Source organism: Haliotis rufescens, unplaced genomic scaffold (assembly GCF_023055435.1).
Source record: "Haliotis rufescens isolate VD_foot unplaced genomic scaffold, xgHalRufe1.0.p SCAF_1, whole genome shotgun sequence".
NCBI lineage: Eukaryota > Metazoa > Mollusca > Gastropoda > Lepetellida > Haliotidae > Haliotis > Haliotis rufescens.
The window spans coordinates 17551477-17577930 of NW_025963779.1; the positions used below are offsets into that span (position 1 = coordinate 17551477).

The 26454-nt window shown below is 43.5% G+C and overlaps 2 protein-coding genes across 2 annotated transcripts; both read right to left on the reverse strand.

Annotated features, from left to right (window-relative positions):
• Positions 1 to 298: 298 nt before the first annotated feature.
• On the reverse strand, positions 299 to 8547 carry LOC124150554 (uridylate-specific endoribonuclease B-like). The gene is made up of 6 exons (XM_046522498.2): positions 8439 to 8547; positions 7450 to 7563; positions 6018 to 6174; positions 5360 to 5574; positions 3954 to 4198; positions 299 to 594 (listed from the first exon to the last, which is right to left on the reverse strand). Exons 1-6 carry the CDS (start codon positions 8521 to 8523, stop codon positions 334 to 336), a joined length of 1077 nt encoding a protein of 358 aa, XP_046378454.2. The 5' UTR covers positions 8524 to 8547; the 3' UTR covers positions 299 to 333.
• Positions 8548 to 13469: 4922 nt separating this feature from the next.
• On the reverse strand, positions 13470 to 25470 carry LOC124149875 (uridylate-specific endoribonuclease B-like). Its single transcript, XM_046521707.2, has 6 exons — positions 25321 to 25470; positions 24657 to 24770; positions 20265 to 20421; positions 19580 to 19794; positions 14513 to 14769; positions 13470 to 13787 (listed from the first exon to the last, which is right to left on the reverse strand). Exons 1-6 carry the CDS (start codon positions 25385 to 25387, stop codon positions 13509 to 13511), a joined length of 1089 nt encoding a protein of 362 aa, XP_046377663.2. The 5' UTR covers positions 25388 to 25470; the 3' UTR covers positions 13470 to 13508.
• Positions 25471 to 26454: the final 984 nt, after the last annotated feature.

The window sequence follows — 26454 nt, forward strand, 5'->3', positions numbered from 1 at the left end:
CTTCACTGGAGTGAGTGAGTGAGTATGGTTTTACGCCGCTTTTAGCAATATTCCAGCAATATCACGGCGGGGGACACCAGAAATGGGCTTCAGATATTCTACCCATGTCGGGAATCGAACCCAGGTCTTCGGCGTGACGAGTGAACGCTTTAACCGCCCTACTTCACTGGAACAGGAAAACCTGGTGTGTTTGCTTTACCAAACTGGATATAACGCATATGGATAATCAAACCCAGGTTGTACACATTATAATTAAACTTAATAAGTCCATAAAGAAGTACACACACAAAAGAAATTCAAAGACAAACAATATTTTAATGACTGAATGTTTTATTATGTGCTTGCAGTGGAGTTGGTGCCTTTGAAGTTTGGCTTTACTGATGTCAGTTGTTGAATTTGCTGGTGTCGTGCTGTTGTTGTCAGAATGCCGAAGTGTTTGCCGTTTATGGTGACGGGACAATTTTTGTTTGGGTGAACAAGTGCACAAACTGTGTAGAGAGCCATGTCGAACTCAGGACTAGTTCCAACGAAGAAAGAACTGCTTTTGGCGATACCGTTCTTCCAGTTAAAGCGGACGTCTACGATATCGGGGTTCTGTTGGAAACGAATATGTGATTATTTATATGGCTTTCGGCAAAAGTCGAAGGACTTCTAAAAGAGTTCTCGTTAGCAACCTAGACCCTGTTATCATTGATTATCCACGTGCACCATCACTGTCAGTATATATCACTCGCTACCGTGAAACATCACTCGACAACATCACTGTCATTATATATCACTCGCTACGTGAAACATCACTCGCCAACATCACTGTCATTATACATCACTCGCAACCGTGAAACATCACTCGCCACCATCACTGTCATTATATATCACTCGCTACCGTGAAACTTCACTCGCCACCATCACTGTTATCATATATCACTCGCTACGTGAAACATCACTCGCCACCATCACTGTTATCATATATCACCCGCTACCGTGAAACATCACTCGCCAACATCACTGTCATTATACATCACTCGCTACCGTGAAACATCATTCGCCACCATCACTGTCGTATATCACTCGCTACCGTGAAACATCGCTCGCCACCATCACTGTCATATATCACTCGCTACCGTGAAACATCACTCGCCACCATCACTGTCATCATATATCACTCGCTACCGTGAAACATCACTCGCCACCATCACTGTTATCATATATCACCCGCTACCGTGAAACATCACTCGCCAACATCACTGTCATTATACATCACTCGCTACCGTGAAACATCATTCGCCACCATCACTGTCATATATCACTCGCTACCGTGAAACATCACTCGCCACCATCACTGTCATCATATATCACTCGCTACCGTGAAACATCACTCGCCACCATCACTGTCATATATCACTCGCTACCGTGAAACATCACTCGCCACCATCACTGTCATCATATATCACTCGCTACCGTGAAACATCACTCGCCACCATCACTGTCATTATATATCACTCGCTACCGTGAAACATCACTCGCCACCATCACTGTCATTATATATCACTCGCTACCGTGAAACTTCACTCGCCACCATCACTGTCATTATATATCACTCGCTACCGTGAAACATCACTCGCCACCATCACTGTCATCATATATCACTCGCTACCGTGAAACATCACTCGCCACCATCACTGTCATTATATATCACTCGCTACCGTGAAACATCACTCGCCACCATCACTGTCATTATATATCACTCGCTACCGTGAAACTTCACTCGCCACCATCACTGTCATTATATATCACTCGCTACCGTGAAACATCACTCGCCACCATCACTGTCATCATATATCACTCGCTACCGTGAAACATCACTCGAAAATATCACTGTCATTATATATCACTCGCTACCGTGAAACATCACTCGAAAATATCACTGTCATTATATATCACTCGCTACCGTGAAACATCACTCGAAAATATCACTGTCATTATATATCACTCGCTACCGTGAAACATCACTCGCCACCATCACTGTCATTATATATCACTCGCTTCCGTGAAACATCACTCGACACCATCACTGTCATATATCACTCGCTACCGTGAAACATCACTCGCCACCATCACTGTCATTATATATCACTTGCTACCGTGAAACATCACTCGCCACCATCACTGTCATTATATATCACTCGCCACCGTGAAACATCACTCGCCACCATCACTGTCTCTATATATATCACTCGCTACCGTGAAACATCACTCGACAACATCACTGTCTTTATATATCACTCGCAACCGTGAAACATCACTCGCCACCATCACTGTCTCTATATATATCACTCGCTACCGTGAAACACCACTCGCCACCATCACTGTCATTATATATCACTCGCTACCGTGAAACATCACTCGCCACCATCACTGTCATTATATATCACTCGCTACCGTGAAACTTCACTCGACAAAATCACTGTCATTATATATCACTCGCTACCGTGAAACATCACTCGCCACCATCACTGTCATTATATATCACTCGCTACCGTGAAACTTCACTCGACAAAATCACTGTCATTATATATCACTCGCTACCGTGAAACATCACTCGCAACCATCACTGTCATTATATATCACTCGCTACCGTGAAACATCACTCGCCAACATCACTGTTATTATATATCACTCGCTACCGTGAAACTTTACTCGATAAAATCACTGTCATTATATATCACTCGCTTCCGTGAAACATCACTCGCCACCATCGATGTCATTATATATCACTCGCTACCGTGAAACATCACTCGCCACCATTACTGTCATTATATATCACCTGCTACGTGAAACACCACTCGAAAACATCACTGTCATTATATATCACTTGCTACGTGAAACATCACTCGCCACCATCACTGTCATTATATATCACTCGCTACCGCGAAATATCGCTTGCCAACATCACTGTCGTGTTGATATGTCACTCTCCCCAATCAGGTCCTGATGCACTAGTCCCCGTCACTGCTTTCATACACCACCCGCTCCCACAGGTCCTGACACACCACCCGAACCCACAGGTCCTGACACACCGCCCGCCCAAACAGGTCCTGACACACCGCCCGAACCAACAGGTCCTGACACACCGCCCGAACCCACAGGTCCTGACACATCGCCCGAACCCACAGGTCCTGACACCTCGCCCGAACCCACAGGTCCTGACACATCGCCCGAACCCACAGGTCCTGACACACCGCCCGAATCCACAGGTCCTGACACGCCACCCGCTCCAACAGGTCCTGACACACCGCCCGAACCCAAAGGTCCTGAAACATCGCCCGAACCCACAGGTCCTGACACATCGCCCGAACCCACACAGGTCCTGACACACCGCCCGAACCCACAGGTCCTGACACACCGCCCGAACCCACAGGTCCTGACACACCGCCCGAACCCACAGGTCCTGACACACCGCCCGCCCACACAGGTCCTGACACGCCACCCGCCCACACAGGTCCTGACACACCGCCCGAACCCACAGGTCCTGACACACCGCCCGAACCCACAGGTCCTGACACACCGCCCGCCCACACAGGTCCTAACACGCCACCCGCTCCCACAGGTCCTGACACACCGCCCAAACCCACAGGTCCCGACACACCGCCCGAACCCACAGGTCCTGACACGCCACCCGCCCACACAGGTCCTGACACACAACCCGACCCCACAGGTCCCGACACACCGCCCGAACCCACAGGTCCTGACACGCCACCCGCCCACACAGGTCCTGACTCACACTTGCCCACACAGGTCCTGACTCACACTTGCCCACACAGGTCCTGACGCATCAGGTCTTTATACATCACCTACCCACGTGTAAAACATCACTCGCCCCATTCGACATACAGTACATACATGCGTCCATTCTCTTTTTGTCACCAGAAGGTCGTTACAGACACTGTATTTACCTGGGCATACTTGATAAATCCATCATAGTCCAGCTTTCCAGCCTTCTCCTCCTGGTAGAACTGTACCCAGTTGTGGAATCCCCGGACCGTTGTATTGCTTGTTTTGTGTGTTAACGTCTCACCAACCATAATGTGTTCGAATCCGCTATCGGACAGTGCGGAGGCGTGGTTTTGTACTGGATAAAGTTCGAACCACATTTCGTTGATGATTGTACGGAAGGCCTTCATGTCACTCTTCATAAAACCTGGAAAAAATGAGAAAATAATATCTTCTGTTAAAAAGAAAGAAAAAACCCACCTAATAAGACGTTCCATGCGCAACACTATTTCGATGTCTGAAGCAAATATTTCTTTGAAACAGGACGTTGTAGTTCTTTTTCTCGTTATTCATTATAGAGAAATTAGTGCACGAGTCGCCGTTACTGAGAGTTTGTATCCGCCGAGTGTTTCAAATTTTAACCAACGATCGAAATACACGAGTTGAAATAAAAGTATGTTATTTTAACTGACGTAGACCCCTGTGTAATTCACAGTCGACCGTTCAACATTTACGGAGTCTCCAAATAGATGACCACAGAACAAGCTACTGAACATAAAATTGTGTGTCCTCTCATTTCCAGTCTTAGATTTTAGTGCCTAGTCTTCTTATGATTGAATTGTATAACTGTACCCGCCCGTGTCCCTTCCAAACGACCCCACACCATGGAGCTATGCATGATAAACACATTATGAAAATAAGATGAAGACAGCAGACAGAACCATCGGCATCAAATGCCAAACTGAAGAATTCAGGTTGGAGAAGAAAAATGTCAAGCATCCTTTTGTTATTATTGTTATTTGATTGTCTAGGGGCAGCAGTGTGGTGGTAACATTGCATGGTTTCTCTGTAAACCACACACACCAATCGCATTTAGTCTGATTACGTCTTACCATTATCTACCAGGAACCTACGTCTTACCAGTATCTACCAGGAACGTACGTCTTACCACTATCTACCAGGAACGTACGTCTTACCACTATCTACCAGGAACGTACGTCTTACCACTATCTACCAGGAACTTACGTCTTACCACTATCTACCAGGAACGTACGTCTTACCACTATCTACCAGAAACGTACGTCTTACCACTATCTACCAGGAACGTACGTCTTACCACTATCTACCAGGAACGTACGTCTTACCACTATCTACGAGGAACTTACGTCTTACCACTATCTACCAGGAACCTACGTCTTACCACTATCTACGAGGAACTTACGTCTTACCATTATCTACGAGGAACTTACGTCTTACCATTATCTACCAGGAACTTACGTCTTACCACTATCTACCAGGAACTTACGTCTTACCACTATCTACCAGGAACCTACGTCTTACCATTATCTACCAGGAACTTACGTCTTACCATTATCTACCAGGAACCTAAAGGTGAGCTGCATGACCTTTGTTTTAGAGATGGCGTCCCAGAACTTATTCTCCTCCTGAATCTCGTGGTTTGGGCGGTGTTCCGCGTGATGCACGTTCGCTGCATAGTTGTCTAACAGGTGTATGAATGTAGGGTAGGTGGTGTTGTGGTCAGTCAGGAGAACGTCAAGTTGATTGTCCGCTGGAGTGATCAGCCTGTAAGTGTCATCACAACGTGACGTTATAAATGGGCACGGCACAAATAAGTCTGTAGGTATCAGTACAACAAGACATTCTTCTTATCCACGTCCTAGATGAGCCTTTAAGTATCGCGTTGTGTTCAAATCCTTTATGGAAGCTATATATTCATTCCTTCTCTTCAAAGATGCTTTCGATCTTGTACTTTGATATTTGATAGTGTGATATTACCAGTTCTCCCTGTTGAGTATCTGTAGGCAGCACGATTAAAAAAAGGGCCGCATCTCTGCTGCTTTTTATAAGAGGCAACTGACTGTATCGGATGGTCAGCTTCAGTGACCCCGAAAGCAGATGACATTGCTCACAATAATTATCAACTGACTCGATTATTAACAGACCGACGTAAACATAAAAGCAAACAAACACTTATTTTGAATCGGTAAAAACATTATTACTCTTACTTGCCGGTTGCGCCATCACCCGTCTCTTTGCCCGTGGTCATACCCTGGTAGTTGAGGGTGTACAAGGATCCGTCCACCCGGTTCACATCGTTGTCCCAGATACTCTGGGCAAAGGTGACCAATTCTTTGGGCGTTACCACGAGACCATACTCAGAACCTGACATTAATAATATTGGTGATACATGTCATATTGGAGGGGAGATGGTATGCGATGAAATGGGGTTTAACGTCGCTTTCAAAATTATTGCACTTAGATAACGACGTGCATGCACGTCTGTGTGTTGCTAATTGTACTAATACGGACAAGGGCCGGTTTTATAGTGCTAGCCCATTGATATACCATGCAACGGCTTAACATGGACACCCCATTCAGACACAGTATACAGACTCCGGGGCGACCACTCCTTGTTTCTTCCCCTCAATGCCGACGGCAGGCACAGTGACAACAAGTACCATATTTTAACGTCTTTTGGTACGACGCAGCCAGGGGATCGATCTACCGACCTTCATCACTCCGGGCAGATACTTTATCCTGCACACCGCAGAGGCGGCCTATTGTACCTTACATACAGCTTCATTTGTATGCATATTCATGATACTAACATGTACATGAACGTGTTCAGTTTTAAGAAGAGAAATAACGGTAATTATTGCATTTACAAATTATGTCTGTATTTTCATTGGTTAGAGAAAGGGTCACATGACCTTCCTTTAAGCATGGTATTGCCATGAGACCAATCCTGCTTGGCTGCGATCAGAAGTGATATTGCCTTGTGTGATTGAGCCAATGAACCCAAAGGAGAGAAATACTTAGAGTGAGCGTAACGCAAGGCCTGTTGTGCATCACCTCCTGTAACTTCCGTGACATCTGATACAGTTATTGTTGAATTTGAAATATTCTTGTTTTTAAATTATGTAATAAAACACCAACATGTTTTATGGACCGATAAAACCGATATTGACCTCGGCCACCAGCCTAGTTTCTTGGGTCCATAAAACATGATATTGCAATCATGAATGGTCAATAATTGATCATAAGTCTCTCAAACGGTACATGTCGGCAATACTGTGTTGATGCAGCAACTGTACTATACTGCAGCAAGCACTTTAAACTACTACTACTACTACTACTACTACTACTACTACTACTACTACTACTACTACTACTACTACTACTACTACTGCCAATAAACACCATCACCACTACTTCATATTTGCTAAAAAACATTAATACAAAAGCCTCTCGATAGTATTGGTGTTAAAACTTTAGGACCTAATGCAAGAATCACTGTAACAATATCAGATTGTCAGCTTACTATGGCCAAGTTTAGTATCACTAACATTTACTTACACTGAGCACATTGCTACAATAATATTACAAAAGATATTCTTGACCTCTGAAAATTAAAGTTGTTTCCAACTTTATACCGACCTCTGCATCTGGTCCAGAAGTCCCCGCAGCAGTTGCCGATGGTCTCGCAGTCAGCGTCGCACTGACAGCTGAAGGTGTAGTCGTTGGGGGTGAAGCAACGATTTGCACAGGTTCCTGAAAATATGAATTCAAAACAGTACTGAAGATATCAAGATTTCTCTGTAACATGTGTATGGTTGGAAGGTGAGGCGACGGTACATGAAGACAGACACCCAATGTCATGATAGACACCATGGCATATAGCGCCTCCATTTGCAGAATATACACATATAGTAGTCCCAGATTTGCCCCGGGTATGAGTATTGGGTTCAAAGTGGAAGACATCTGCCACCTGTGTTAATTTGGAATTTTCTCCAACAGATGGCGGCGGCCAGTAAATAATCGAGTCTGATCGAAAGATCGCCGCCATGTAGGTTTTTGGTTTGTTTATTTGTTTGTCGTTTAACGCCGCAATCAACAATAGTCCTGCCTATATGACGGCGGCCTTTAAATAACCGAGTCTGGACCAGACAATCCAGTGATTGACATCATGAGCATCGATCCACGCAACTGGGATACGATGACATGCATCAACCAAGTCAGCGAGCCTGACCACCCGATCCCGTTAGTCGCCTATTACGGCAAGCATGGGTTGCTGGAGACCTATTCTACCCCGGATCTTAACGGGTAGACATACAAGTGACATTTGTAATTGGTTGGACATTTTGCAGATGAAAAATGAACCGTGTCACTGTAAGTTATAAATAGAACTAAAACAATAAAATGCATGTTCAAAGAAAATCGATTAAAATAACTATAATTAAATCTGGGTCCCGTATACACTACAAACATGCGTAAGTAATCCATATACATATTAAGCGTTTGTGTATTTAAGTTATTGATTTTCAATAATGATCAACCAATCAGTGACAAATTATTATGAATCGGAACAGAATGAAAATACATTGAAATCAAGTTAGAGAGGAAGATGTTTAAAGAGACAGATGTACCATGGCGTAGCAGGAACAGGGCATGAGCCCCAGCAACGATACCAACGACGACGAATAGGATCGCACACAGCTTCATGACTGACATGGGGAATACAAAATCAGGAATCTGGCCTCTTCTTATAAGAGAGTTCTTAGAACAAATACTGCTCCGTTCAAAGAACATGGTCGTGTGATCAGATACTATTTCTTGTAATTGTTTCACAGAAAACATTAGAAAATAAGTATATTGATTTGAAATACCCCTCACTTTCATTTAATTTAAATTAGGAAAGTAACCCACTCCAACTACAATACATTTAATAAGTGTTTTTTACTACAGACAATTAAGGCGGAGCTGTAAGGGTCACCAACATGTTCATTCCCAAGCATGAGTCAGATAACCTATCGCCCCATGTACCCTGCCCTGGCACAGAATGTCTGGAACTCAACACGCATAGGGTGACCTTTCGATTAGGTAATTTCAGAAAAAAGAGCATCAATAATTATTTTTATTTTTTTATTTTTTCCCAGCAGGTACAGCATTTATAAATTTATATACATGTCGTGTCAATACAATTGTGGTACATGGTATTCAAGAAATGTACATCTTTTCATACATATAAATTCTTTATTTCATAAATATTTATGAGATATTGGTCCACCTAAGCATAAAAAGACTCAACTCTCAACGAATCTATATATAATGTACATACTATGTTGAAATTTCCAACTCACGATGTTGTCATCGCACAAGATTGCACCTTATATAACAGAATCTGATACAAAATATGTCAACTACTTATTCCTGTGACCTTTGTATTTAAACACAACTTCACTAAGATGGCGTCTATAGTGTTTGGGCAGTACATGTATATGGATTGAACAAAACAAACGGTAATTGGTACGCTTATTGCTTTACATTTGCAGACAAACCCTCGGCCAATGCAAGTGCTTGTACATCATCTGTTGTGTCTCTGTGGAAATTCGGCTCGTGTCGACTGTGTGCCCTTTTATGATTGTACCAGTGTGGACATTCTACTAGAATCGATTTTGTGCCGTAAAATGGCCGGGCCTGTGTGGAGTGTCAGCTTGAGTCACTTTGGAGCTGTTATATGTCTGTGTCTGTGTGGAGATTCAACTAGAGTCACTTTGGAGCCGTTATATGGCTGTGCCTGTGTGGAGTGTCAGCTGGAGTCAATCTGGAGCCGTTATATGGCTGTCTGTGTGGAGTTCCAGCTATAATCAATCTGGAGCCGTTATATGGCTGTGCCTGTGTGGAGATTCAACTAGAGTCACTTTGGAGCCGTTATATGGCCGTGCCTGTGTGGAGTGTCAGGTAGAGACAATCTGGGGCCGTTATATGACTGTCTGTGTGGAGTGTCAGCTAGGGACGATCTGGAGCCGTTATATGCCTGTGCCTGTGTGGAGATTCAACTAGAGTCAATTTGGAGCCGTTATATGTCTGTGCTTGTGTGGAGATTCAACTAGAGTCACTTTCGAGCCGTTATATGGCCGTGCCTGTGTGGAGTGTCAGCTAGAGACAATCTGGAGCCGTTATATGTCTGTGCCTGTGTGGAGTGTCAGCTAGAGTCACTTTGGAGCCGTTATATGTCTGTGCCTGTGTGGAGATTCAACTAGAGTCACCTTGGAGCCGTTATATGGCCGTGCCTGTGTGGAGCGTCAGCTAGAGTCACTCTGGATCCGATACATGACTGTCTGTGTGGAGATTCATATAATGACATCCGATGGGGATCAGGCAGGCATGATGTGTTACCTGGCTGTTTGCGTATCATCATACCCCGATGGCATAGATCGTTTATCATGCTAAAACATCTGGTTGCCTGGCCCATGTTCCACTATTTCCAGTCATAGTAAAGCTTGAATACTGCAGACTGATGAGCAAGCAACAGCATGTTATCACACAACTGGCTACTCTTACAAAGATCGTTCCAATCACTGGATTGTCTTGTCCAGATTCGATTAGTTGCAGACCGACGTCATATAGCTGAATATTTCTAAGTGCGCAGTTAAACAACAAACAAACAAAACAAAGTTCGTCCCCAAAAAGAGCTTAAGTGTTCTTCCTTCATTGTTGATGGTGAATGAAAATATTCATTTTTTTCACGCTTGCATACCTTTTGGATAGTTCACCCGTACGCGTTATTCCTTTTGTTCAAAGGGCCATGACATCTGCAATATTCACGATTTATACATTTCCCAGAATACCGCTGTCAATATGTTGCGAGCATAATCTTCTGTCAATTGATCCCATGAATCATTGGACCGCCTCTAGTGGTCTAGTGGTAGAGCGTCCGTCCGGAGAGCGGACGGTCCGGGGTTCGATCCCCAGCCGCGTCATACCAAAAGACGTTAAAAGATGGTACTTGTTGCTACCCTGTCTGGCGCTCGGCATTAAGGGGATAAAAACAAGGACTGGTCGGCTCGGAGTCAGTATTCTGTGTCTGAGTGGGGTATTCCTGTTAAACTGCGGCATGGTATCTCAGTAGGCTAGCACTATTAAATCGACACCAGCCCGGACTAGTACAAGCACGCACACACACACACACACACGCACGCACGCACGCACGCACGCACGCACGCACGCACGCACGCACGCACGCACACACACACACACACACACACACGTGCATACACGTCTTTATCATAAGTGCAATAATCGTCAGCGTGACGTTAAACTGCGGCATGGTATCTCAGTAGGCTAGCACTATTAAATCAACACCAGCCCGGACTAGTACAAGCACGCACGCACACGCACGCACACACACACACACACACACACACACACACACACACACACACACACACACACACACACACACACACACACACACACACACACACACACACACACACACACACACACACACACACGTCGTTATTATAAGTGCAATCTAAAACGAGAGGACATAGGGGTTCAGTGGTATGTGTTGAGTCAGTTCCCATAACCTTACCAAGACGCTTGTTTTGTGTTCGAATCCACTTTCGATTATAATTGATAACTCTCCATCTAAAGCGTTTGCATAACCAACTTGGCAATCACTTAAGATTGTCCTAAAGCACCAAGTTGACAGGGCATGAACAATTGAATCAACTCAATCCGGTGGTATGTCACTGTATGCCAATTGCGTGTACGATGCTTAAGATATCAATCACTGGATTATCTAGTTTCAGATCAAGATCGCCGCATTGTAGGTTTTTTGTTTGTTTATTTGTTTGTTGTTTAACGCCGCATTCAACAATAGTCCTGCTATATGACGGCGGCCTGTAAATCATCCAGTCTGGATCAGACAATTCAGTGATTCACTTCATGAGCATCGACCTACGCAATTGGGATACGATGACATACATCAACCCAGTCAGCGGGCCTAGCCACCCAATCCCGTTAGTCGCCTCTTACGACATCCCAAGCATTGTCCCCTTTTACAGCAAGCATGAGTTGCTGAAGACCTATTCTAACCCGGATCTTCACGGGTCTCATGTAGCTTGAATATTGTTGAGTGCGAAATTAAATATTAAACAAACAAACAAACAACAAACAACAATACCATACGAATACACCAGATGAAGAATGCCATGCCTATGTCATAAACAAGATCTCTTGACAGCTATTTATAGGCCATGATTACATGTATTTTACCAGATTAACATCCCGCCACATGCCTTTTCCCAATATAACTGAAATAACGCGAACGTGGTTATCTTTTATCATATTTGTAAACTCTGTCGATTGGTTTCAATACCACTACCAATATATTTTCCACAAGTTGTTTGAATTACCTCCATAGAGACGCACGTGCAATAAAGATATGAAGCTCTCTACAGTAGTGTTGACGTAATGCAGACATCATTATCAACGATGTTGATCCCTCTTTGCGATACGATTTTCAATATTAAAACCCATTATGATGACGTCACGCTATTGTTGTTGCAGCTGATATTGAGCCAAGAATTCTCTGGCCAGTCTGAACGTGCATTTTAAAAAAGGACATCTGACCCAACTACACTAAAAACGTATTTCGAATGTACTTAGGAATGTGTTTAAATCCTGAACGGGATACACATGTTCTATCTAAACACGATTAGGGTCAAAACGCAAAACGATTAGGGTCACAGCCCTCACATCATCTAAACACCACATCCCTATAATCGAAACATGTTTAGAATTAATAAACATGTTTAAAATGTAAACATGTATAGAATTTAAACAGAATTTAAATGCAAATATAGTGCATACCATTAGGCATAAAATCAAATATGGATAGGATGTAGAATATATATTGAGATTAGATGTGCAAAAAGGATTTAGGGGCACTTGCACAACACATATACCACGAGTACTTTCAAAGAACTTGGTACAACATAAACATGTACAAATAAACCAAGCTAAGTTAATCACGACAAGGAAAATTGTCTACCGTGACAACAACAGTCTCCCTAGCACAGGTTGTAGTGTGTCGGACTACAAAGTTAAAGGTTCATAAAGGTTTGTTTCTGAATGACAAATAGCATTTCTATCATAAAGTTGGTTGGTTGGTTGGTTTGTTGTTTAACGCCGCACTCAGCAATCTTTCAGCTATATGACGGCGTTCTGTAAATAATCGAGTCTGGACCAGACAATCCAGTGTTTGACATCATGAGCATCGATCGACACATTTGGGATACGATGACATGCTGCAACCCATCAGCGAGCCTGACCACCCGATCCCGTTAATCGCCTTTTACGACAAGTATAGTCACCTTTTACGGCAAGCATGGGTTGCTGAAAACCTATTCTACCCCGGAATCTTCACGGGTCTCTATCATAAAGGATCATATAGCCATACCCATCATTCATTAATCACTAATGCTTTTAATGCAGAAGACTTCACTCTGAATACCTAAACATATATAATGTCCTGATTTCGAGGTTTAAGAGTAGTGTTTATTTTACGATTGCCGGTGTTAAATAACAATGACTGCAGTGATTTTTCCTTTCATACTTATCCAAGGCGTAATAAAAAAAGAAAGATTAAAAGAATGAAAAGCCAGCACTATGACTACAAGAAGTGTTTATTGAGACAATGCGGACAATTAGTAATCCAGAGCTGGTGCTGTCGTAGTAGTAGCTGAAGGATCTTGGAACTTGAGAGTCGCTGACGTGAGCTGCAGTACCTCCTGGTGGCGCCCCGTTGTAGCGTCTACTCTATAGCGGTGGCCGTTGATGACAATGGGGCAATCCTTGTTGGGATAGGCCAGGCCACACACTGTGTACAAGGCCAGATCAAACTCAGGGCTTGTACCGACAAAGAATGTCTTTCCTTTAGCAAGAGCATTCTTCCAGTTGAAAAGAACGTCGACGACATTTGGGTCCTGGAAGAGAGTTGAAACACGTGTATTACTCCCTTGTGTGCCGTATATATGTCTGGGGCTAGCTATCCCTATCCTACGGTAACATTCACACTGTCCTACCGCTAACTTAACTTGACGGCGACCTTCGCTTGTCAGGTCACGGATGAAGCCATGACGACCAAACGTTAAATGTCGAGGCAGCAGTAGCGAAACTATGCGCCGAAATAAAAGTAGCCTTATGTACTACACGAAGAGAACACAATCTTGCTAATCTGGACGGAGCAGTGTTATATGAAGTCTTAAGTAATGAGTGAGTGAGTGAGTATGGTGTTATGCCGCTTTTAGCAAAGTCCAGCATTATCACGGCGGTGGACACCAGAAATGGGCTTCACACATTGTACCCATGTCATTTGATACCCAACCATGTAATATTCTATAAGGTGTGGGCAGTAGGGTTGGGAGAAGACTGGGGGTTTTGATACGGTCAGGATATTCCTTCTGTTGCTGTTTTATAAACAGTTATACCTGTGAAAAGAAGAGGCGAGTAACTGCGTACCAGAGAATCCAGCATATTTTTGTATTTTTCCGGAGATAGAACCCGAGAAAACGTTATATTTTTTACAGTTATAATTTTTAAATTGTACACCCTCCAATTGCAGGCCTACTCGCACCACACAAACGCCTTTCCACCTCAGAATATCAAATGCTCTGTCCCTTAGCGGGGCCGCCAGTTCGTCACAACTTACCTGGGTATACTTAATATAACCGTAATAATCCAGATTCCCGGCCTTCTCCTCCTGGTAGAACTGTACCCAGTTCCCGAAGCCGCCGATGGTGGCGGATTGGTTCTGTTGGGCGTGTTGATGGTGCTGTGTTTTCTCGCCTATCATGATGTGTTCGAATCCACTGTCAGATTTTACGGTAGCGTGACTCTTTGGATACAGTTCGAACCACATTTCATTGATGACGGTACGGAATGCGTGCATGTCACTCTTTATGAAGCCTGAAACAGACAGTCAGTAAAAAGGTTTTAGAGTGATCAGTATGTCAGATAGTATTATCACGGCCTATAAACCACATGTGGAAGGAGTGAGCTTGGGTTAACGCCGTTTTGAACAGTATTCCACTTCAATCACGGCGTGTCAGCTTAATCTGGGAAGAAAGCCGCACGGGATGCAGGTTTCGGACGTTTACCACTTTGGTGAAACCCGAGAGCACCGGTATGGTATTGATAAACCTAGAAATATGATGGGGGCAAACCGGGATTCGAACCCACAATCATAGATTTCTGGTGTGCGCAAGGGACGCAACTCTGAGACGACTGAGCCACCCATGGTCCCTTATGTGGAAGAAAAAACAATGACCGAGGCCGACGAACCAATGATGACTATTCTGCGTTTATAACCCGCGACCAGGGGGTCCCAGCATGACTGCACATAAAACCACATCCACATTCGTATAAAAACATGTTATACGAATGTGGATATGGTAATATTTGGTTACAGCCACATGTTGACACGCCACAGCATTTCGTCACCAGTTTGACACAGACCTTAACAGATATGTACATCCAAAAATTGCATCGTTACTTGTCCAGTGCTATAAAAGCAAATTACTACACTACATTTAAGAATACTACATACTAGAGCCTTATCTATCAAGTGTAAATTTACATAAGTTAAGAACAACTCTTTCTCGATATGATCTATGTATTAAATCAGGCAGATGCAGATGGGATATTGTACGAGAACATAGACTTTGTAAGATTTGTAAAACTGATTGTAATGAAGATGAATATCACTTTTTATGTGTATGCTCAGTGTACAATGATTTAAGAGCAAAATATCTTATTAACTATTTCTACACAACCCAAATGGTAACAAATTTTGTTAATTAATGACATGTGATTGCATTTATCCACGTTCATTTATCATGCTATGAAACTAAGAAAATGTATGAATTTGTAACACGCCCCAGACAATGTACTATAAGCCTTTGGCCTCATCGGTACCATGAATAAAGAATGATTGACTGCTTATTGCAAATCTGCACATTGAAATCCAGCACAGATACAGGAGGCTATTAAATTATGAGTGTAAAGAGATAATTAAAAAGTACAATCATTTCTAGAACGGTTTTAATTGAAACGATACCGGATTTTTTTTTATTGACAGTAGTCTGTGTTTGGAAAACCCACCGGGGTATCTGGGAAACAGAAACGTCCAGTTGTTGTGGTGCAACTATGACTACAGGTCCTATCCGCGACTTTATTATTTATACAGGTGTAGCAGCTCAACTACTGCTGAAGGTCCCCCAAGTCACTAACGTATACGGTAGTTGTAGGTCAACTACTGCTGAAGGTCAACCAAGTCACTTACTTATACGGTAGTTGTAGGTCAACTACTGCTGAAGGTCCCCCAAGTCACTAACGTATACGGTAGTTGTAGGTCAACTACTGCTGAAGGTCAACCAAGTCACTTACTTATACGGTAGTTGTAGGTCAACTACTGCTGAAGGCCCTCCACGTCACTAACGTATACGGTAGTTGTAGGTCAACTACTGCTGAAGGTCCCCCAAGTCACTAACATATACGGTAGTTGTAGGTCAACTACTGCTGAAGGCCCTCCACGTCACTTACGTATACGGTAGTTGTAGGTCAACTACTGCTGAAGGTCCTCCACGTCACTAACGTATACGGTAGTTGTAGGTCAACTACTGCTGAAGGCCCTCCACGTCACTTACGTCTACGGTAGTTGTAGGTCAACTACTGCTGAAGGCCCTCCACGTCACTTACGTCTACGGTAGTTGTAGGTCAACTACTGCTGAAGGTCCTCCACGTCACTAACGTATACGGTAGTTGTAGGTCAACTACTGCTGAAGGTCCTCCACGTCACTTACGTCTACGGTAGCTGTAGGTCAACTACTGCTGAAGGCCCTCCACGTCACTTACGTCTACGGTAGTTGTAGGTCAACTACTGCTGAAGGCCCTCCACGTCACTTACGTCTACGGTAGCTGTAGGTCAACTACTGCTGAAGGTCCTCCACGTCACTTACGTCTACGGTAGCTGTAGGTCAACTACTGCTGAAGGCCCTCCACGTCACTTACGTCTACGGTAGCTGTAGGTCAACTACTGCGGAAGGTCCTCCACGTCACTTACGTATACGGTAGTTGTAGGTCAACTTCTGCTGAAGGTCCTCCACGTCACGTACGTAGACGGTAGTCGTAGGTCAACTACTGCTGAAGGTCAACCAAGTCACTTACATACACGGTAGTTGTAGGTCAACTACTGCTGAAGGCCCTCCACGTCACTAACGTATACGGTAGTTGTAGGTCAACTACTGCTGAAGGTCCTCCACGTCACTAACGTATACGGTAGTTGTAGGTCAACTACTGCTGAAGGCCCTCCACGTCACTTACGTCTACGGTAGTTGTAGGTCAACTACTGCTGAAGGTCCTCCACGTCACTAACGTCCACGGTAGTTGTAGGTCAACTACTGCTGAAGGCCCTCCACGTCACTTACGTATACGGTAGTTGTAGGTCAACTACTCCTGAAGGTCCTCCACGTCACTTACGTCTACGGTAGCTGTAGGTCAACTACTGCTGAAGGCCCTCCACGTCACTTACGTCTACGGTAGCTGTAGGTCAACTACTGCTGAAGGTCCTCCACGTCACTTACGTCTACGGTAGTTGTAGGTCAACTACTGCTGAAGGCCCTCCACGTCACTTACGTCTACGGTAGTTGTAGGTCAACTACTGCTGAAGGTCCTCCACGTCACTAACGTATACGGTAGTTGTAGGTCAACTACTGCTGAAGGTCCTCCACGTCACTTACGTCTACGGTAGCTGTAGGTCAACTACTGCTGAAGGCCCTCCACGTCACTTACGTCTACGGTAGTTGTAGGTCAACTACTGCTGAAGGCCCTCCACGTCACTTACGTCTACGGTAGCTGTAGGTCAACTACTGCTGAAGGTCCTCCACGTCACTTACGTCTACGGTAGCTGTAGGTCAACTACTGCTGAAGGCCCTCCACGTCACTTACGTCTACGGTAGCTGTAGGTCAACTACTGCGGAAGGTCCTCCACGTCACTTACGTATACGGTAGTTGTAGGTCAACTTCTGCTGAAGGTCCTCCACGTCACGTACGTAGACGGTAGTCGTAGGTCAACTACTGCTGAAGGTCAACCAAGTCACTTACATACACGGTAGTTGTAGGTCAACTACTGCTGAAGGCCCTCCACGTCACTAACGTATACGGTAGTTGTAGGTCAACTACTGCTGAAGGTCCTCCACGTCACTAACGTATACGGTAGTTGTAGGTCAACTACTGCTGAAGGCCCTCCACGTCACTTACGTCTACGGTAGTTGTAGGTCAACTACTGCTGAAGGTCCTCCACGTCACTAACGTCCACGGTAGTTGTAGGTCAACTACTGCTGAAGGCCCTCCACGTCACTTACGTATACGGTAGTTGTAGGTCAACTACTCCTGAAGGTCCTCCACGTCACTTACGTCTACGGTAGCTGTAGGTCAACTACTGCTGAAGGCCCTCCACGTCACTTACGTCTACGGTAGCTGTAGGTCAACTACTGCTGAAGGTCCTCCACGTCACTTACGTCTACGGTAGCTGTAGGTCAACTACTGCTGAAGGCCCTCCACGTCACTTACGTCTACGGTAGCTGTAGGTCAACTACTGCTGAAGGTCCTCCACGTCACTTACGTCTACGGTAGCTGTAGGTCAACTACTGCTGAAGGCCCTCCACGTCACTTACGTCTACGGTAGCTGTAGGTCAACTACTGCTGAAGGCCCTCCACGTCACTTACGTCTACGGTAGCTGTAGGTCAACTACTGCTGAAGGTCCTCCACGTCACTTACGTCTACGGTAGCTGTAGGTCAACTACTGCTGAAGGTCCTCCACGTCACTTACGTCTACGGTAGCTGTAGGTCAACTACTGCTGAAGGTCCTCCACGTCACTTACGTCTACGGTAGTTGTAGGTCAACTACTGCGGAAGGTCCCCCACGTCACTTACTTATACGGTAGTTGTAGGTCAACTACTGCTGAAGGTCCCCCAAGTCACTAACGTATACGGTGGTTGTAGGTCAACTACTGCTGAAGGCCCTCCACGTCACTAACGTATACGGTAGTTGTAGGTCAACTACTGCTGAAGGCCCTCCACGTCACTTACGTCTACGGTAGTTGTAGGTCAACTACTGCTGAAGGCCCTCCACGTCACTTACGTCTACGGTAGCTGTAGGTCAACTACTGCTGAAGGTCCTCCACGTCACTTACGTAGACGGTAGTCATAGGTCAACTACTGCTGAAGGTCAACCAAGTCACTTACATACACGGTAGCTGTAGGTCAACTTCTGCTGAAGGTCCTCCACGTCACGTACGTAGACGCTAGTCGAAGCTCAACTACTGGTGAAGGTCAACCAAGTCACTTACATACACGGTAGTTGTAGGTCAACTGCTGCTGAAGGTCCTCCACGTCACTTACGTATACGGTAGTCGAAGCTCAACTACTGGTGAAGGTCAACCAAGTCATTTACGTATACGGTAGTTGTAGGTCAACTACTGCTGAAGGACAACCAAGTCATTTACGTATACGGTAGTCGTTAGGCAACTATTGCTGAAAGTCCCCCAGGTCACTTACGTCTACGGCAGTCGTTGCGCAATTACTGCTGAAGGTCCGCCAAGTAGTTACGTATTCGGTAGTCGTAGCTCTACTATTGCTGCATATACCGTATGGTGTACAAGAGAGCCGAGTTGCAAATAACAATGATGAAACAGGATCAACGGTTTCGGAGCGTACCATTATTTAGCAGGAACTGGAAAGTCATCTGCATGACCTTTGTCTGAACGATGGTGTTCCAGAAGGTGTCTTCCTCTTTAATTTCATGTTCTGGGCGGTGTTCATCATGTTGGACGTTGATTTCATAGTTGTTCAGGAGTCTTATGAAGGCATGGTAGGTGGTGTTGGTTGTGTCGAACAGGTCGTCCAGACCAGTGCCCACTGGCTGGATGAATCTACACACGGACATGCCTCATGGTAATTACACATATACACACTTGACTACAGAAGAGCTACGTACAGTGGAATCACATAACAGTGGCTTACTGTTTAGGGAAGTTCCGGCATCCCGGCATAACCGAAAACTGACGGTTTCATGTCGGCATTCCACTTGTCATGAATTACAGATTACTGGATAAGTCATATTTTAAATTTGGCTTTCACTGTACATGACCTTGGACGCTTTCTGTGTCGAGTTACCGCAATATTTAAAGTTTAAAGCCCACAAGATGAGTTGGAGTTAAAATGAAATGGGGTTTAACGTCGCGTTCAAGATTGTTTCACTTCAGAAGCGACCTGTATGCACGTGGGTGGTCTTTACGCAACCCTTGTCTGATTGGGCTAAGTGGTTAAGGTCGTTACCTTTCTCGCCGGTGTTCGAGTCTCGACTTGGGTACAGAGTGTGAAGCCTGTTTAGGTTACTCACCTATCGGGAGCCCCATCTGAGATGTCGGGGGAAATTATTTTTCCTTGGTAGTTTAGTGTAAAGAGGCTGGAATCTATTCTGTTGACATCGTTGTCCCAGATACCTTGTACGAAAGTGTTCATTTCCTGCGTTGTCACAACAAGGCCGTACTCGGATCCTGTTGATGATAAGGGGAGGTTATGTTTCATCGGTGTATTGTATGCTATTGCAGACACTACAAATACAGTTGCTGTAGTCACTACAGTGATTACCACTGGCTGTGCCAGTACCATAGCGACGACGACCACTAAAACTACAACTTCATCTGCCACTGCCACTGCCATAGCGACAACGACCACTAAAACTACAACTTCATCTGCCACTGCCACTGCCATAGCTACGGCGACCATTATCACCACGACTACCACCGTGAAGATCCGGGTCTTCAGCAACCCATGCTTGTAGTAAGAGGCGCCTATAGAATCAGAATCAGAATCAGTTTATTCTCAGAAACCACAAAAGGTGGTACAAGAGCATATTACAATAAATAATTATGCATATGTACAAAAAGCAGACAAGATGGCAATTAATAACAACATGTGATTACCTAGCATTTTTAATACTAATGGACATTTTTACAATGAATCTCGATATTTTTTTGAGATCCTGTGTGTTTGTTGTTGATAAGAGTTTTACAAATTTTATAATATTTGGCCATTCAGTATAATATGGTGAGAGAAATGTTCGCCTCTCTCTTTTAAAATAATTACATCTGAATAAGTAGTGAAATTCATCAGCAATAGATGGGGAATTACATAATTTACAAGTTCTATTTTCCTTGGGAATATTTTTCCATCGACCAGTCTCATTAGGTAAATTATGATTACAGGTTCGAAATCGTAGTATTGGAATTGCTATTCGTTTTGGCAATAGAAAATATTTATCGAGAACCGGAGTGTCCTTTAAATGTTTATAGTATAAGCCTTTAGAACTAGAATTAACGTCACTTCTCCATTTCTGAAAAAAGGGATCTTTAAGTATTTGCTCTACTTCTGACACTAGCCACTTTGTTGTGCAGATTGACGGATTGTTAAATACATAAGATAATCCAATACTGTCTAATATATTCATAACACATCTAACCCAGGGATTTGTTGATGCAATAGTCTTGTTCCCGTTAATTGACAGATATTGATATAACAGCTGTGAAAGTTTATACACTCCAGTTTGGTATGTTAATTTGTGCCAGAAAGATATCATTCGTTTACAAATTATTATTCTTAATGGTAGCCTACCTAATTCGCCATATATCATATAACGAGGAGTTGAATTTCTTAATCCTGTGATAAGTCTGAGGAATTTGAGGTGTATTCTTTCTATAATTTCTAAATTTTCAAAGCCCCAGATTTCTGAACCATAAGTTAATATTGGTAATACCATCGTATCAAAAGCTGATAATACACAGTCCAAAGGTAAATTTAAATTTCTTGATTTTTTTATCAGGCAAAACATTGCTTTCAAAGCATTATCACTGAGGGACTTAAGACTTGATACTAGTTTTCTATTCCTGTGAAGTACAATTCCTAAATACGTATAAGTGTCGACAATATCTAGAGTTTTATCAGAATAGTGGAATTTATGTTTCGAATTTTTCGATGGGCCACCACCGAAAATCACAATTTTTGTTTTATTTATATTTACATGTAATTTCCACTCTTCACAATATTCATTAAAAGTGTCCAAGGCTTTCTGTAAACCTTCTGGTGATTCATCAAATAATACAGCATCATCTGCATACAATAGAATTATGAATTGGATCCATACAATTAAGTCTTTATCTTGATCATAGTTGCGATTAACTCCTCCACACCCAGATGAAAGCAAAAAGATTTCCACGTCATTTATGAAAATTGAGAATAATGGAGGGGATAGGTTTTCTCCCTGTCTGACACCTATATTACAAGGAAAGTAACCTGACATTTTATCATCACACTGTATCAACGATTTAATATTTTTATACATATTTTGAACTAACGTAAGAAATCTACCTTTGATGCCAATAGTCTGCATTTTCCTCCACAATCCCACTCGCCAAACAGTGTCAAAAGCTTTAGTAAAGTCTATGAAAGCGCAGTATAATTTTTGTTTATTATTTTTTAAAATTTGCATAAGCATATAAATTACAAATATATTGTCAGCAGTTGAGAAAGATTTCCTGAATCCTGCTTGGGCAGCTGTTAGAATATTATTTTTATCTAAGAATTTAGTTAAACGGTTGTTTAAAATTCTGGTGAATAGTTTTCCAAAGCAACTAAGGATAGTGATTGGCCTATACGAGTTAGGGTCAAGTGGGTCACCCTTTTTCTTGTAAATCGGTTTAATTATACCCACCAACCAAGATTCTGGAAGTATACCCTTTTCAAATATCAGGTTAAATAGTTCAACTAACAAAGGGGTTAATAAATCAATACTATCAATAAAATAATCATTTTCTATAAAATCAATACCGGATGCTTTATTTCTCTTTAGTTCTCTTACTGCTATCATAACTTCATCAGGTGTGATATCTCCATTTAAAGTTTCACAGTCATATTGTGTATCCATAGTACACTCCTTCATTTCCGGGTCTTCTGAAGTTGTCTCATTGAGTGACTTAAAAAACTGGTAAAAATCTTCAATTTCAGGACAAATATTGTCATCTTTTTTATCTCCTTTTAACATTTTCCAAAACTCTTTTGGGGAGTGTTTGTGTTTTTCTCTTAACATTTTACCTAAGTTATCTTTATATTGTTTTATATGCTTATCCATACATTTCTTATAAGCCTTAGATTCATATTTTAACAGGCGTTTGTTATAAATAGAATTAAATCTTTTCAAGCGGCGTTTTGCTTTATAAAAACTTTTTCTAGCATTTATACATTCCTTTCCAAACCATGGTTTGTTCATCTTATATTTCTTACCGACACCCTGCCTCCGGGTCCCGAAGGCAGCGCGTGCAGCGTCTATCAGCACGTGCCCGGCCTCTTCAGTTATGTCATTGATCAGATGTGGGTCAGCTTGGCCTTGTCTAGCCACATGTGCTTTCCGAGTGAGAATGTTTACCTTTTCAGCATTTAAATGTTGTAGAAACCTGTTAGTTCTATCTATATTATAACGTTTTGGTCTGGGATGAGTATTGTGTACTGTATTTACTTCGGACTGGATACCTACAGTTTGTTCTTGGAGTACAGTGGTGGCTAAAGAAAAGGACAATGGGCAGTGCACATCTGAATACAGGGGTGAGAAGTCTAAAATGGCTAAGTCAGTAAACAGAGGTAAGCACAAGGGGGAGGCTATAACATTGTCAACTACACTAACATCATTACATGTTATTTTACCTACATTTTTATCCTGTCCCAGTCTACCATTACAGATGAATAAGTTAAGATTTTTACATATCTCTATTATTTTATTACCTGAATTATTAACCCTTGCATTATCTTGATTAGCCCTGGACTGTGGTATATTAAGTTTATCTAACAATTTATCAGGCTCAAGTTCATTACCCATATCATTTATATCAATATCAAATTCCTTGAGTACTTGCTTATTGAATATAGTATAATCACATAGCTGTTTAGTTCTTGCATTGAAGTCACCCATCAAAATAACATACTCACTCAAAGAGAGAAAATAAAGTAAATTCTTTTCAAATTCATTGAATGTCTCACTTGTAAAGTAATTTGAATTTTCCGGAGGTATATATACTGTTCCTAAAAACAGATCTTGTTTGATACTTGTCGTAAGAGGCGACTAATGGGATCGGGTGGTCAGGCTCGCTGACATGGTTGATGCATGTCATCTTATCCCAATTGCGTGGATCGATGTTCATGATGTCAATCACTGGATTGTCTGGTCCTGACTCGATTATTTACAGTCCGCCGTCATATAGCTGGAATATTGCTGAGAGCGGCGTTAAACAAAAAACAAACAACAAACCAATACCAGTGTATAACTGCCAGTACCATAGTCACTACCATTATCACTAGTACCAATAACACTACCCCGTGAACAGCCGGGTTCAAATTCGTCATCAGCAACCCATGCTTACCGTAATAGGCGACCATACTTGTTGTAATTAAGCGGCGAGTAACGGGATCGGGTAGTCAGGCTGATGCATGTCATCGTATTCCAAAACAAACAAACAAACAAACAAACAAACACTGAAACCGCCACTACCAATACCACTGTGCGAGCCAATATAACTGGCAACACCACAGCAACCCCTAATATCATTGTAACTCCCGTTACCATAGCCACTAAATGAATGCTTGTCGCCATCTTTGCGTACTCCTGGTGGGGTTATTTTTACAAACGCCAGTCAAAGTAGTTACGGAATCGTTACCAAGCCGGGATGGCTCTGGATTTACTTACCTCTGCACCTGGTCCAGAAGTCGCCGCAGCAGTTGCCGATGTCCTCACAGTCATAATCACACTGGCAGGACTGGGCGTAGTCGTTGTTGGTGAAGCATCGGTTGGCGCAGGTTCCTGCAGTATGTTGTCATATATATAGAAGACACACATATGTACGATCTTGCCTTAATTGCTCAGATATACTATGACCCTATGGAGGATCAGGGTCAGAATAGGCCCCGAGTTCCTCTTGTGATGAAAGATCATTGAAATGAGACTCAGCCGTTCAGGCTGATTGCGAATTAGCGTGTGCGCGTGTGCATGTGCGTGTGCGTGTGCGTGTGCATGTGCGTGTGCGTGTGCGCGTACAGAACCGACCAGTCCTTGTTTTATCCCCTTTTAATGTCGAGCGCCATACGCAGTTTGGGGATCGAACAACACCCGATTTTCCGCTCTGCGGGCAGATATGGAATATGCAGACAATACCTACGTATATGTACTCAATTACTCGTGGACTGTAACTGGACTGTGTATTATAACAAAAGACTAAGGCACTTTAAACTGTTCACTGAGTCAAGCGCCAAATTAGCTTTTACACATTGATTTAAACATAACACTAATATATCCAGACGAGTTAGCAGGATCTTGTTTGGAAATAGGCCTAGGATGTAAAACTGTTAGTTACCATGTCTAAGCAGAAACTGGGCCTGAGCCCCGGCGACCAAGACGACAAAGAGTAGACACAGCTCCATGGTTGACGACGTGGCTACGAAGACCGACTCAGACACAATGCAGATTATCTTATCGTGAGAACCTGAATACTTCCAATAGACAGGACGAGTACCTCACCTGGTTGAAAATATGTGTAGGGCGCACGGCCATTGTGTAAACAATGCAGGATGGTATTTGATTGGATTAAACGAGGAAAGAGAATGAGTGTGTGAGTGAGAGACAGCGCTAACGATTGAAAGCGTGAGTTAGACTCACATCTCGTCTCTGAAATGAACATATTTTACAGAAAAAACAGTTGTTAAATCATAGTTATAAAATATAATAAAAAGGATCCCAGAGACTTTCTTCATTTTCAGATTTGATACTGCAGTAATCTAGACTTGCCAAACTTTATAGACTTGCAGTCAGTTTAGGTATTGTTTTATGAGTAATCAACAGTATCAGTAACTGTAATGTCTGGGAGATGGCAGAGTTCGCTTTACAACAGCGATAGCCTGTTCACTACACCAACATATTGGGAGGAGTGAGTGGGTGAGTGAGACAATTGAGCTTAAGGCTGCTTTGAATAGTATCCAGTTATATCGGCTGCGGATCTCAAATACGGCTCCGGAACTCCATACGGCTGCGGATCTCAATACGGCTCCGGAGCTCCGTACGGCTGCTGATCTCAATACGGCTCCGGAGCTCCTTTCGGCTGCTGATCTCAATACGGCTCCGGTACGGCTCGGATCTCAATACGGCTCCGGACCTCCGTACGGCTGCTCATCTCAATACGGCTCCGGAACTCGGTACGGCTGCGGATCTCAATACGGCTCCGGAGCTCCGTACGGCTGCTGATCTCAATACGGCTCCGGAGCTCCATACGGCTGCTGATCTCAATACGGCTCCGGAGCTCGGTACGGCTGCTAATCTCAATACGGCTCCGGAGCTCCTTTCGGCTGCTGATCTCAATACGGCTCCGGTACGGCTCGGATCTCAATACGGCTCCGGACCTCCGTACGGCTGCTGATCTCAATACGGTTCAGGATCTCGGTACGGCTGCGGATCTCAATACGGCGCCGGAACTCGATACGGCTGCGGATCTCAA

Bases quoted from the DNA above. Each gene is read 5' to 3' on its own strand.
- LOC124149875 (XM_046521707.2), bottom strand. From the start codon at position 25,387: ATGGAGCTGTGTCTACTCTTTGTCGTCTTGGTCGCCGGGGCTCAGGCC. The intron at 24,771-25,320 runs GTAACTAACAGT...AACATACTGCAG, and splicing joins CCAGTTTCTGCTTAGACATG to GAACCTGCGCCAACCGATGC. The intron at 13,788-14,512 runs GTAAGTTGTGAC...ACTCTCTTCCAG, and splicing joins GTTATATTAAGTATACCCAG to GACCCAAATGTCGTCGACGT.
- LOC124150554 (XM_046522498.2), bottom strand. From the start codon at position 8,523: ATGTCAGTCATGAAGCTGTGTGCGATCCTATTCGTCGTCGTTGGTATC. The intron at 6,175-7,449 runs GTCGGTATAAAG...TATTAATGTCAG, and splicing joins CTTCTGGACCAGATGCAGAG to GTTCTGAGTATGGTCTCGTG. The intron at 595-3,953 runs GTAAATACAGTG...CGTTTCCAACAG, and splicing joins GATTTATCAAGTATGCCCAG to AACCCCGATATCGTAGACGT.